The 12945-nt window shown below is 35.5% G+C and overlaps 1 protein-coding gene across 6 annotated transcripts in view; it reads right to left on the reverse strand.

Annotated features, from left to right (window-relative positions):
• LAMA2 (laminin subunit alpha 2) overlaps positions 1-12945 on the reverse strand; it is a 336526-nt gene that overhangs the window by 143240 nt on the left and 180341 nt on the right. For all 6 annotated transcript variants that reach the window (XM_040697911.2, XM_040697907.2, XM_040697910.2 and 3 more), the window contains exons 15-16: positions 8885-8996; positions 3815-3928 (exon numbers count right to left, since the gene is read on the reverse strand). In XM_040697911.2, the coding sequence (XP_040553845.1) occupies positions 3815-3928; positions 8885-8996 (226 nt within the window). The remainder of the gene's footprint in view (positions 1-3814; positions 3929-8884; positions 8997-12945) is intronic.

Genomic DNA, 12945 nt, shown 5'->3' on the forward strand with positions numbered 1-12945 from the left:
CTCTCCTTAAAATAAGATCTGTACATCCATTTTCTTCCTCACTGTGACTATAAATTTAAAAACAAACAAAAACCCCAATCATATGTAGTACCAAAATTGGAGCAAATGTTGCACTGTGTATATGTTAGAGTTGAGCTGAGAAATAACAGTCTTGTGCAGTCTTACTTTTCTCCCCAATACAGTCTTGATTTTATAGGACAAAGAACATTTAGACAGTGCACACATGACATACTTTGCCTGTCCGGTGATGTACTAAATTTTATACTCATTTGCCAAATTTCCAGACCACTTTACTAAAATAGGTGAGTTATTAGCTCTTCTAAAGTGATTATCAGTACTCATGAAAAATCTGTGTTTCCTTCGTATATATTGGTCTAATCTCAGTTTGAAACTTGCCAAATGTACAGTAATAACTTAAACCTATGAAGTCTTAATTTCATGTTTGTATGAATATTCATAATTTTTTAATGTATCATAAGACTGGGTATAAAGATGATCATGAACAACTGTCCCTAACTGCAGAGTACATTACATACATATTCCCTTAGAATGAATTGTATTTTCAACACATTAAGCTGGTGGTTTTCATAAAAAATCAGTGCTCCACTAATTCTTAGACTTTATGACCAAGAATTAGTTTATGCTGAAATCTTTATGCCTTCAAATTTCATTGACTAGATCTCAAATTATTTTGAATGCATCCATTTTCTGGATCTCTTTTATACCCAAACACTATCAAGCTTAACTTAGCCTCTGAATAAGCAAGATTGTGGAATTCATTTTCATTAAAAAATTTATGCATGAATCAGACTTTATTTGCTGATGTCCTGGAGCGCATTTTTTAACACTTCCTACTGGGATGGCTTTCTGAGCTTGGAAGAAACCAAGTGGAACTCTGTATGCATAGTGTCAGGGAAGCTTAAGTTCACACCGAAAAACTCATCTGCTTATCTGGGTCTGCAGCTGAGTGTATGAATATATAAATTATTAGAATAGAAGACTAGCGATGAAATTAAAACTATAATCAGGGAATATGACCAACTCTCTGATTAGTGCTTTGGTGTGCTTCAGCCCAGTCTTGGAGTATATCTGTCACATAGACAGTCAGGGAAGTTGATAGTTAAAGAAAATGAAGGTGTAGTTGGGTACCTATTTTAATACATTTTTCTAGTCATAGAATCATTGTACTATCTCTTTGAGAGCGTGAATGTGCTCTTCTGGCATTTTCAACTTACTGTAATGTCAAAATTACATCAACAATTTCCTAGTATTACAAATGCAATCAAGAGCGTTGCACAGGCGTTTTTCACTTGTGGTATGCCTATCCTGCATTTAGCTGAGGATCCATCATTTGTTGCTGCGTATTCAAAGATGTTGCTTGAGTGATGAAAACTTTCAAAAGCACAACTTGACTACCAGTTCTGACGCTATTCTCAATCTACACAGCATATGCTGTTTATATACAAATTAATCAGATACAAAATGGATACAATTGGGAACTTCCCTCTTAGTAATTTCAGCACATCTTGAAGTGCAAAAGATAGCCTCTCTCTTTTTTCACTAGTGAGAATGTAATATGTTGCCATGAATGAAATACCTTTGAATGTTTTTTGCTCTTCACAAGGATTAAGTTTCATCAATCTTCTAAAACTACCATGAATGTATGTGTGTAAAGCTACAGAAGGGTGTTTCTGTATGCTAGAACTTGCCCTATGTACCAAAGAAGTTATGTATATCACGATGGTAATGAGAATTATATATTACACAGCTCTCTATATGGCTGCTGTAGGAATCAAAGGGCTTTACAGGTTACTACAAGATATGCCTTAAAATGAGCTTTTTATACAGGCCTATGTCAAAGCAGATGATTTGAGCTTTTATCACAAGTCAAAAATATATTTCAGCTGCTTTTCAACTACATTTCAAAGCTAAGGAAGAGTAAAAAAGTATCATATCAGTAAATTAGATGCGTAAATTGTCTGTTGTATTGCTGGAAAAACACCATGAATAATAATAAGGAGGCCAAAAGGCTGTGTAAACCTCAATAGAAAGAATGCCTTTGATGTGAAACATTTCTCTTTTTCAGCATTCAGACTTCTCCCTCTTTCACTTCAAAAGGCTTATGATCCAAATTGAATAGCAGCATTTAATAGCCTGCATGGATACTAACCAATCTAACTTCATTTACAGTGTTTTCAAAGTAAGCTGCAAGAAAATCCAGACCTGGTCTAAGGCTCCCTGTGCTCCCCTTTACAGAATGATCTAGCGTAAGCTCAGACAGGAAAAAAGAAATACGGGATATGTGACAGCACATCCAGACTAAAGTACAATTTCAGCTGCTTATTTTCCACTTTCTTCTCAGTGTTGTTATCTTTATACCAACGCTCCTTGAAATGTTGGAAGGGGGAATGCTGCTATCTCAGTCAGTAGTTAACATCAGCTGGAATTGCAAAAATACAACAGTATGCAACTCTACAACTTAACTGTGGGTTAGTTAACTGTGTTAACTGTTACAACCATCATAGGTAGAGGCTAAAATCATTAATGTAATAAATTCTATCTTCATCAAGAAACACAAATCCCTATTACCCTAGACATAAATATTTTCACTGCATGTAATGGAAGGATTCAAAACATGACTGTCATGTCATAAGTTTTTTTTTTTTTTTTTTTTTGTCCTCGGTGCTTCTTTAAGTCTTACAGTGTAATTAAATTGAGAATCATTTTAAGCTTCTATTCTTGAAAAAGTAATTTGAAAAACTCACTGATCTACACATTAAGGATGTCTTGTTTTGTACTGCAGTGCAATTAAACATCTTGTATGGGGAAAACAGGAAGACCAGCAATAATTCTAAATGCCAAATTACATTGAAAAAAAGCCCGAATTTTCATTTTGGACTTTTCCCAACTGCTTTTTCTTAGGGAAATAAAAGGGAACATTTAGAAACATGCACAATACAGAGTCTGCTAGAAATTCTGCAGGGAAATGAGAGTATGATATCCCACTAATCTGGCGATGGCTCAAATTGTGTTTCTGCAAGACTAATGAAATGAGAAATGTTTCAAGCTTCATGCTATGTCAGACAATATGAAACTAGAATGCACTTGAGTTAGTCAGAACAGTCTATTCATCATAATTCACCCATTCCAAAAGGCTACCGAATGGACTGGAAATAGCGATGTGTTAGTATGCTTGCTATGGGTAACATCAAGGATTTTAGTTGCTGAATAGGTAACTTCCAAAAAAATCTCCCTGTGCTATGAGGAAAAAAAAGTTAATTTAGTCACAATCTTGCTTTTACTTTTCCTTTAAAATTTATAAAATACTTTTTTTCAAGATTTAGTAGGAATTCAGATGGAGGAAGACAATAACATCTCTATATCATGCTGGAACAGAACTTAAATTTTATCTGTTAGATATTATAAATTGTACTGTTAAAAACAAAAACAAAAACAAAAACAAAAAAACAATACAGGAGACAAGGAGGAGGAGGATATAACTGTTGCCTGAAAGAATATTGATATGTTTGCTGTCTTCTGCATGCCATATTTTGTACTATTGATTCTCTTTCAAAACATCCTATTTCAAAAAATCCTATGTAATTAAAAATTCATTTTGTTTACTTGTAGAAGCTACCATATCTTGGTATGAGGGGATTTAATCTTAGCTTCAGCAACAGTTCAACATAAAGATCTTTTCTGTTTTCTTTCTGCTTAGATATTCCAGGTCTCAGAGGTGGTTAAGTCAATTATACTTGCATATTGAATTGATGTTGCTGAGGTCCATCAGGCTTTCTGTATGTAGGTAACTTACCAGGCATTCCCCTGTGATATCATCACATGATTCTGCATGACCAAAGCATGTACATGGCGTGCAGACTCCACCAAAGATTGTGCCGTTCACACGTCTGTGTTGTGGCCAGCAATACTGCAGGGAAAATATAGAACAGATTGCTTGAACGGGGAAAAGGAGTTTTAAAATATAGTTAAATTTGATACACGCACACAAAAATACATTCTTGTCAAATAAACAGAAATACCAACATTTCTCTAGAGTTGGTGCTATGGCTTTGCATTGACCTTAGCATTATTTACAGATGCAAGGTTACAGGAAGCCTTAACTTGATCATTCTTCTGAAATGGTAAAATAAAGCAGAGAAATGAAGAATTGAAATATGACAGTATCAAAGCAAGAGGTACAGACCAAAAATAGCCAGAAGGCAAAATAGTGAAGGAGACAGAAGAAGCAAAAAATAACCCCTAAACAACAAAAAACTCTTCTGAGAAGCTCAGCTGTAAAGAGCAATTAAAACACTGTTTAGTCACAGGTTCGTAACAGAGCTACACTTTTGTCTACAAATTCTTTTTTTCTCTCTTTTTTTAAGTGTGAAATTTAAATCAGAAAATGCATGGGTAGTTTTTTCCTTAAGAAATGTGATACAATACAAATATGATTCACCACTGAAAATTCAGCTATTCTATTACTTTGTCACGTGATGTCAGGCACCATTCTTCCTTAATATATAACTCACAAATGGCTTATAGCTTTTGCGAACTATCCTTCCTCAATAAGATTGCTCACATGACTCAAACATGTTGCATAATATAAAAAGGGTATGACAAAATGGCAGCTGGCTAATACAAAGAGATAAAATACTGAAAGTATCCACTAAAAAAGAAAACTTCTCCTTCACACACACCCTACAAAGAGGGAACAAGAAGATTCTCCTTTACAAAAATCAATACAATATTCTGTGATTTTTTTTTTGTCTTTTCCCTGCAAAATGAATAAGTAATTTGAAGATGAATTGAAAAGATTATTTAAAAAAATATCCCTGAACTTTTTTTCATTTTTGTTTATGAAGAATATGAGTACTAAAGATAAAAAGTTATAAAATCCAGGAAAGAAAAACAGGCTAGCAGAAATCACTCTCCCCCCCACCATGGCATGAGATGCAATTGTCTGTTACTGTAAAATCATACTATAATACTTTTTTCTTTTTCAGTGGTTCTGAAAAAAATGACCTAGTGTGCAGATATACGTAATATTGCACAAGATAAGGCTCCAAAAGTCAGTAATTCTAAAGGGCTTAGACATGGAATGTCAATAGCAAAACTTGAAAGAGACCTAAAATAAAAAATTGCAGAAAACAATCTGAAGAAAAGACATAACATTCAAAAGCCAGGAAAGTTCTGACTTTCCTGCCCATCTGACTGCCGTAGTGGTACAAATTAAACATAACTTCTTCCATAGGGAAAGCAAAGGAGTAAATAAATCCACTAGAGAAGAGCCATTAGACAAATAATTAAGATTCACATAAATAGAACAAAGTAACTGTGACAAATTACCAGTATTTGAAATCTAAAACTTTATCTGTTTTACCTAAGCTCATGAAATTGTATGTTCAATTCTCAGACATACTAACAAAAACATAACAATTTTCTTCAAACAGAATCTTGCAGAAAATGAATTCCAAATATGTGTAATGGAACAATCTCACAAGAGACAGCACATTTTAAATTGTATTGGTTGTTTTCTGAAGACTGATAATGCCAAAACATTCATATCAAGAAAATAAGTAAATAATGGTTGTCTTGATTGCTGCAGCATGTATGCCAGGTATCAAATTATTATTACTCAGGAAACAAACAGATACATTAAATTTTAAGATGAAAAGAAGAGAAAATGAAACTGATATCTTGCATAAATTCAGTAAAAATAGCACTGTGGTTGGTTAAAACTGGAAGAAGTGTTGTACAAGTCCAGTAGTGCCTGGAAGAAAAAGAAATAGTATTCTAAATAATTCCACAATTTTAATTTATGTTTCCATTCTTTCTTAACTGCTAGTTTCTTTGGGAATTGAAAACCTTGTCTTTTTTTTCCTTTCCTGTTCTTGTTATGAAAAGCAAAACTACTTATTCAGAACACAAAAATATTTCCACATTTTTATCTGTCAAGCACAACTGTTCCACATATATCATATGTAGAACCTCTGCTACAAAAGACTCATGAGAAATTAATTCTGTGAATAAATGCTGTGAATAAATGAAAACTTTTCACTGTCTTTCTATCCTAAAATAGGCCAGCTTTGTGAAATGGCATTTCTGAGCTGTCCAAAAGTGCTCTGAAATTCAATGAGTATATTCAGGTAGAAGCCTATCATATCTTTTTAGTCTTCAGTCCTGGTAGGAAATCCAACCTAGGGGTAGGGAATACAAAATACGTAGGTCGCTCCAAAAGTAATGCCTCCTATTCATTTCCATGAAAACTACAACAAGTACAAAGAAAACCATTTGATAGAGCAAATTCTCAGCTGCAAAACACTATTTTTCACCATAGTCACCACTATTAGCTATGCATTTTTACCAGTGATGAGCAAGATCCTGTATGAAAAGCTCATAAAAATCTACAATGGCAGAGGTACCCAACTGCTTCACAGGTACTATGATGGCATTGTAGCTAGGAAAATGTTGCCCATGTTACCCATCTTTTATTGATCTGAACAGATGGAAGTCACAAAGCACCAAATCTGGACTATATGGTGGGTGTGGTAGGACAGTCTAACCAAGACTGGCAACGTGCTCCACCATCTTCAAACTGGTATGGGGCCTAGCATTATCATATTGCAAGAGAAAGGCTGTCTGCTTCTCTGGACTCACTTTAGGAGTTTACACCTTCAGCTTGGGCGGCACTGCAATACTGTGACCAGACTTGATGGTTTGCCCAGGCTCCAGGAAATCCAGAAGGATCATTCTTTTCCTTTCCCAAAAGATAGTGCATGTCACTTTACCCACAGAGAGTTGCATCTTGAGCTTTTTCTTTGATGCAGAATTCACATGTTGCCACTTCATGGACTGCATTTATGATTTTGACTCATAGTGGTGACATGCGATCTTCTCACTTGTAATGATGCAACTCCTTCAGTAGTCACAATCTTGTATATGGTGTTCTTTCTGTTCCGATGTGAGCATTCGCGGGATCCACATAGTGTAAACTTTGTGAGATTCCTATGTTGCTACCATTATTTCCAACAATATGAAGTCAATATTCAGCTCCATACAAAGTTCCCTGGTTGTAATCCATTGATACATGCAGATTAGCTGATCGAGGTGCTCTTTCATGGTGTGACAGCTGTGCATGGCCACCCACAATGAGGCTTATCTTTCATTTCACTGTCACCACTCCTGAAACACACCACCTACCACCTCACTGTGTTCACATCCATTGTTTGGTCTCCATAAATGTTCAGCAAGGGTCAGTGATTGTCAATGGATGCAATTTTTTCCAAATGAAGGAATTCAGGGACATACCTTTGCTTCATATGTACTTCCATGTCAGATGTCATTTTGTCAGAGTGCCCCTCTGCTGCCATCTGTCACATACCAACAGAATATAATGGAATATTGGTGGGAAGGTTCAACTTCTACCTCCATACCATATGAGGCTTTACTTTGAGAGCAGCCTTCATAGTTAAATTCATGAGGTCTGCAGTAGAACACAGCCAGAACAGGCACCAAAGAGCACACCTGCCCACCACATAGAGACTTTAAATTTGTAGCTATCTACCTAGGATCTTTCTATTTCTGGGTATGATCTTAAAAATGTATCAGAATTCAGGGACTGTTTTGAATTGGACAGAAGGTTTAGCAGTGAATCCTAGCATTTTAGAATCTTTTAGGTTGGAAAAGACTTCTAAGATCATCAAGTCTAACCCAATATCAGATAGAGAATTTCAGCAACACCAGGTCAGGAACCTTACTCAAGTCTCACAGCTTCTAATGCAAAAGTAGGTACTGGAATATCTGGCTTTCCAATTGTTTGGGCCTTTCCAATTACTTTTCTTGGAAACCACAGTAAAATCTGAATTTAAGACAAATCAAAAAAAAAAACAAACAAAAACCCAAAAACCCAAAAACGCGTGAAGCACAATGACTTTTTTTTCCACTTTTTGTCTTGAACAATTGAATAGACAATTGACTTAAAATTAATTTTTCAGCCAAGGTACGCAATATTCTACTTTTTTTCCTGCCTGTACCATTTTGGAAGTGAAAGGAATATCCATTTGTTGCCTCCAGTCTTCTTTCTAGATTAGTTTATCTAGCCTCAGCAAGAAGCAAACACATTTGGCATGAAACTAGACTCTAGGTCCTAAATATCACATATAAGCATTGAAGATTTTAAAGAAAAGGAAAGATGACAAGCAAATGCCTAGAGTGTCTGTGTAAATGGCATACTGTTTGCGGTTTTGTGAAGCAGAGCATCTTGGTGTTTGAGACTATTTCCTTAAAGGCAAAGCTTTTGAAGATTTTTTTTTTGCATCTATTTAACCCAAAATATGCATATAAGAGATGATTAATCATATATATACATGTTTGAACACATTGTAAGACAGATAATGAATTCGTGGTTAAGTGTGTATGGAAACAATCCTCACAGGAGTGTACACAATCTCCAAAGATTCCATGGCAAATGGCAAAGCCTTAGTGAAAAAAAAATGAGGAAACTTAACCACATTAACTCAGGTAATTTGATCCAACTTTGTTACACATTGGACAGATAATGCTATCCTTCTTCTAATATTGATATTTTTATGTAACATCAAGTGGTTGAAGAGCACCAAAGACTGTTTTTGTTTTCTGTTGTTCAGAGAAATGTCTTTTCTTTTTATAACTGAGAAATCATAACAGAGGTGTAGAATTCCAGATTTCAAATATCACATGTAATGAACTGCTACCTAGAAATAAAGCTAACTAGACAACATAAACCAAATTCATAACAGGAACGGACAGTTCTCTTATTACTTTCTATCGGAACAGGGCCACCGGTCCCTTATAACTATCAAAGTGTTAGCACATTTGATATAGTCTGTATTGTGATACTAACCTCACATGAGGTACCGGCATAACCTGGGGGACAGTCACATAACTCCACTGGAGATGCTAGCTTTCTCCCAGTTGAAGAGTAGTCAGCAGCTTCAATGCTAACACCATTTAGCCTGAGTATAACAGAAATGAAAGAGTTAACACAGTGAATTAGACAAAAGTATTTGTGTACTTGAATGCAACAGCATATACTGACATTGGTTGGCTTGCTTATGCTTTTTTTTTTTTCTTCTGTTTAAAAATAAGAAGGCATTCAAAGTCATCTATTTCTCCTAATCTACCTCCATAGGCTTGTTACTATTTTTGGCTATCATGTGAAGGAGACCATAGCCAGACATACGTTTATATAAATAGATTTTAAAGTCTCACAGCACTGTGTTAGAAGGATGGCTATTCCTGCCCAGCAAGCTGTATGTTGCAATTTGTGTTATGGCTGTATATAGAAAGAATTTGACACCAAGCAATGTTTTCAAAATTTTTAAAACACTACTCCAACTTTCTAAAATACTGCATTACTTATCTTTGGTTATAAGGTCTTTCTATTTTGGAGAGCCAGCCTCCGTGAAAAAGATTTCAGCTCTGTCCAGGAGGATCTAAGTGTTATGTATACGGAATAAGATCTCATACTGTTAGTCCTATTAGTTTTCAAATGACAAAGAAGAGACAGTTGGAGATTTTTCTGCTCAGTGTATACTATAGAATCATAATCTATTTATATTTCCAATTCTTATAACCTAACAAGGATATCACCACTATTTATGGCAGTAGCAATTAGTCCTAAAATGAGTAACTTCCATTACATAATTTTAGGCAAAGGGAAGATGGGAAAAGAAAGTTTAAAATTTAAAAAAACCTTCATGCCTAAAGGAAGTAATGCTAGAATTCTCTCCTCTTGTCTAGACAAAAGCTAAACATGAGTTTTATTAAAAAAACAAACAGAAATATGACAAAGAGAGGCAAAAAAAAGGTTTCATAAGCCCACAGGTAATATGCAAGCCAGACATATTTTACTCCAACAGTACCACTTGACAAATCTAGTTGGAATTTAGGGATTTAATTCTGGTAAGAATTCAAAAGAAATGTCCACTTTCACTCACCCATCTTAGTAGAGTGTTTGATTACCAGAGTGACTTGAAAATCTTCTTCTAATGTATCTTTTCACAGAAAATATATTTCTATCACCACATGCACTTTGTTAAAAATTAATCCATTTCCTTTGAAAAGCATAAAGCAAACAGGAACTTCAGAAAAACAAACGCTGTCATGACTGGGTATATAAGTAGGCTTTGGAGAGACTACCATTGGAGATTATGCAGTCAGAAACTTAAATTTAATTTGTTAATATTAGAACCTCTGGAAAAGATTCTTGAAACTCTTTTGAGAGAATGATGATGTTTCTATCTAGATTCACAGGGAGATTTCTCTTACCAAGTAACAGATCTTGGTACAAAGAGAAGCATTTAAACACAGAAAACATCCATCCAGTATTATCCCACATTCGCATTCACTGAATTGTTCCAATTTTCATTAGGTTCTGTTATTCGCTAAGTGGGATTTTAGCGTGTTTAAGTTTTTACACTTTTAATGTGTGTTTAAGTTACACATCAAAAAAAGCTGCAATGATTTTTTTTTTTTTTTTCCATTTTGATGTTGCAGTTTCAATTCCTCAATGCCATTCTGCATTCAATGAAATACATAATGCTGGCAGTAATGGGACACAAGATCCTGGAGATGCACGAACAATTTGAGATTCAAAGTTGAGACCAAATATTTAAGCTGACTGCTACTGTCAGCAGGCAACTGTTGACTTCTAAAAACAAACAAGATTAAAAGGGAAGGGGACGTTTCAGGCAGTATCAGCATAGTTTACTGTCTGCTGTGCCAGGCATCTGAATCACATTAGCTACATAAAGCACAAGAAGTACTGACCCAATCATTGCTCATTTGTCTTGAACCTAGTTCTGCATATGGAAGTAAATCCTCTGCCATTCCTCTCTCTCCTTCTCTCAACATAGAGTTGATCTAGAATCAACTCTATGTGTGGCTGCAAGCATTACCTTTAGCACCATAATAGTTACTGTTATTGGCCACCCTGTGTTTTAAACCTAAAGAAACAGTGCTACTAAACATTCTTGAATCAAAAACTAACAACATCAGATTAAACAACTTGATACAAGAGAGTTGTCTTGGACTGTTGCTTCTACCATAGATGGACTCAATTTCAACAGTTTGGAAGATATGTCAATTCTGAGCAAAATTTCTCAAATGAAACCCAGAAGCTGTAATCATTTTTGAATTGATTCCTGCATTTCTGTGTTCTCATTTTTTATCCTACTTGATAATATAAATGAAAGTCCATTTGAGGAAGGTTCCTAGTTGTGACATAGAGTGCTAGCAATTTTCTAAGCTTAAAATGACCCACAAAATGCTCTCTAAAACATGCTATCTAAAACTAAGTCATCATTAGTGCATTACAGAATCACAGAATTATAAGGATTGGAAGTGACCTCTGTAGATCACCAAGTCTAGCCCCCCTTCTAAAGCAGGTTCCCTATAGTAGGTTCCACAGGAAAATGTCCAGATGGGTTTTGAGAAGGCCTTCCATAGTAGGGGACTCCACAATCTCTCTGAGCAGCCTGTTACAGAGCTTACATATAATTAATACAGTGTTTAATTACCTATTTCAAAGTGCTAATAATTAACTAATGTTTCTAGTGGGTTAAATTAAGCAAAGATAAAAATGATAGCCTTCAAGTTAAAGTTCTTGCTAACTGGAAACAACTCCATTGAATTCCCAGGTTGATTAATCTTACAGTGCCTCCACTCTGGTCTGGTCTCAATCACAGATTATAACAGCACCCTTATAAATCCCAACAAATACAACTATTTTTCATTACTTATTTTGAAAACTTTCAATATTTAAATTATCAGGTTGCTAAATAAAGAAAACTCGGATTATTGTGTTGCATGGTTCTACTGAAGACGATGAGGCAGAAACTGTCATCCGTAAGGGATCTAAAAGTCCTGTAATATTTCTGTACCTGTGCTAGACTCTTTACTCTCTGAGAGGAATATCCATCTGACCTCCATAACTGTTAATAATAATTTAGTTCATATCTACTTATATACTAACTTATCTAATGAAGTTTAGTTCTAATCTATTTCCTCAGCAAAAATGTTCCTTTGGATCCCACCCTCCGCTGAGCTAAGGGGACAGAATAATGAGAAAATATTTGTTTTTCATAATATTAGAGTTATGAGAACAGCTTTGTGCTTGGTATGTTTTAGCATGAGTTAAAGTCAAACAGAAAATAAAGAAATCAGAGCTGGAGCATACACTGGAGATCATCAAAATGCCTGTAAGAACTGACCATAAGTTGGACTTGCTACATCATTTGACTACGAACATGTACTGCTCAGAAATTTAACTCCATACAGTAAACCCCAGTCAAATAGGTGAATTTATGATTCCTCCAGTGAAACTGAAAGTGAAGAATCCAATTCATCTTGTTATGATTGGAATCTTAAACTGAATATTGGAATCTTAGACAAATACAATCCTTAGAATTGGAAGGGATCTTTAAAGATCATCTAGTCCAACTCCCCTGCAATGAACAGGGATGTGCACAGCTAGCTTAGGTTGCCCAGGGGCTAACCCAGCCTCACCTTGAAAGTCTCCAGGGACAAGACATCAGCCACATCTCTGGACAACCTCTTCTAGTGCCTCACTACCCTCACTATAAAAGACTTTTTCCTTATATTCAAGCTAAATCTCCCCTCTTTAAGCTTGAAATCATTTCCCCTTGGTCTACCATAACAGATCCTGCTAAAGAGTCTGTCCCTTCTTTCCTGTGTCTTCCCTTTAGATACTGAAAGGCTGCTATTAGGTCACCTCACAGCCTTCTCTTCTCCAAACTGAACAGCCCCAGCTCTTTCAGCCTGTCCTCGTATCAGAGGTGCTCCATTCCATGGATCATTTTTATGGCCATTCTCTGGATGCACTCCGACAGGTCTATTTCTCTCCTGTAGGATTCCACATCTGGATGCTGTACTCCAGGTAAG

The sequence above is a fragment of the Gallus gallus genome, chromosome 3, assembly GCF_016699485.2.
Source record: "Gallus gallus isolate bGalGal1 chromosome 3, bGalGal1.mat.broiler.GRCg7b, whole genome shotgun sequence".
NCBI lineage: Eukaryota > Metazoa > Chordata > Aves > Galliformes > Phasianidae > Gallus > Gallus gallus.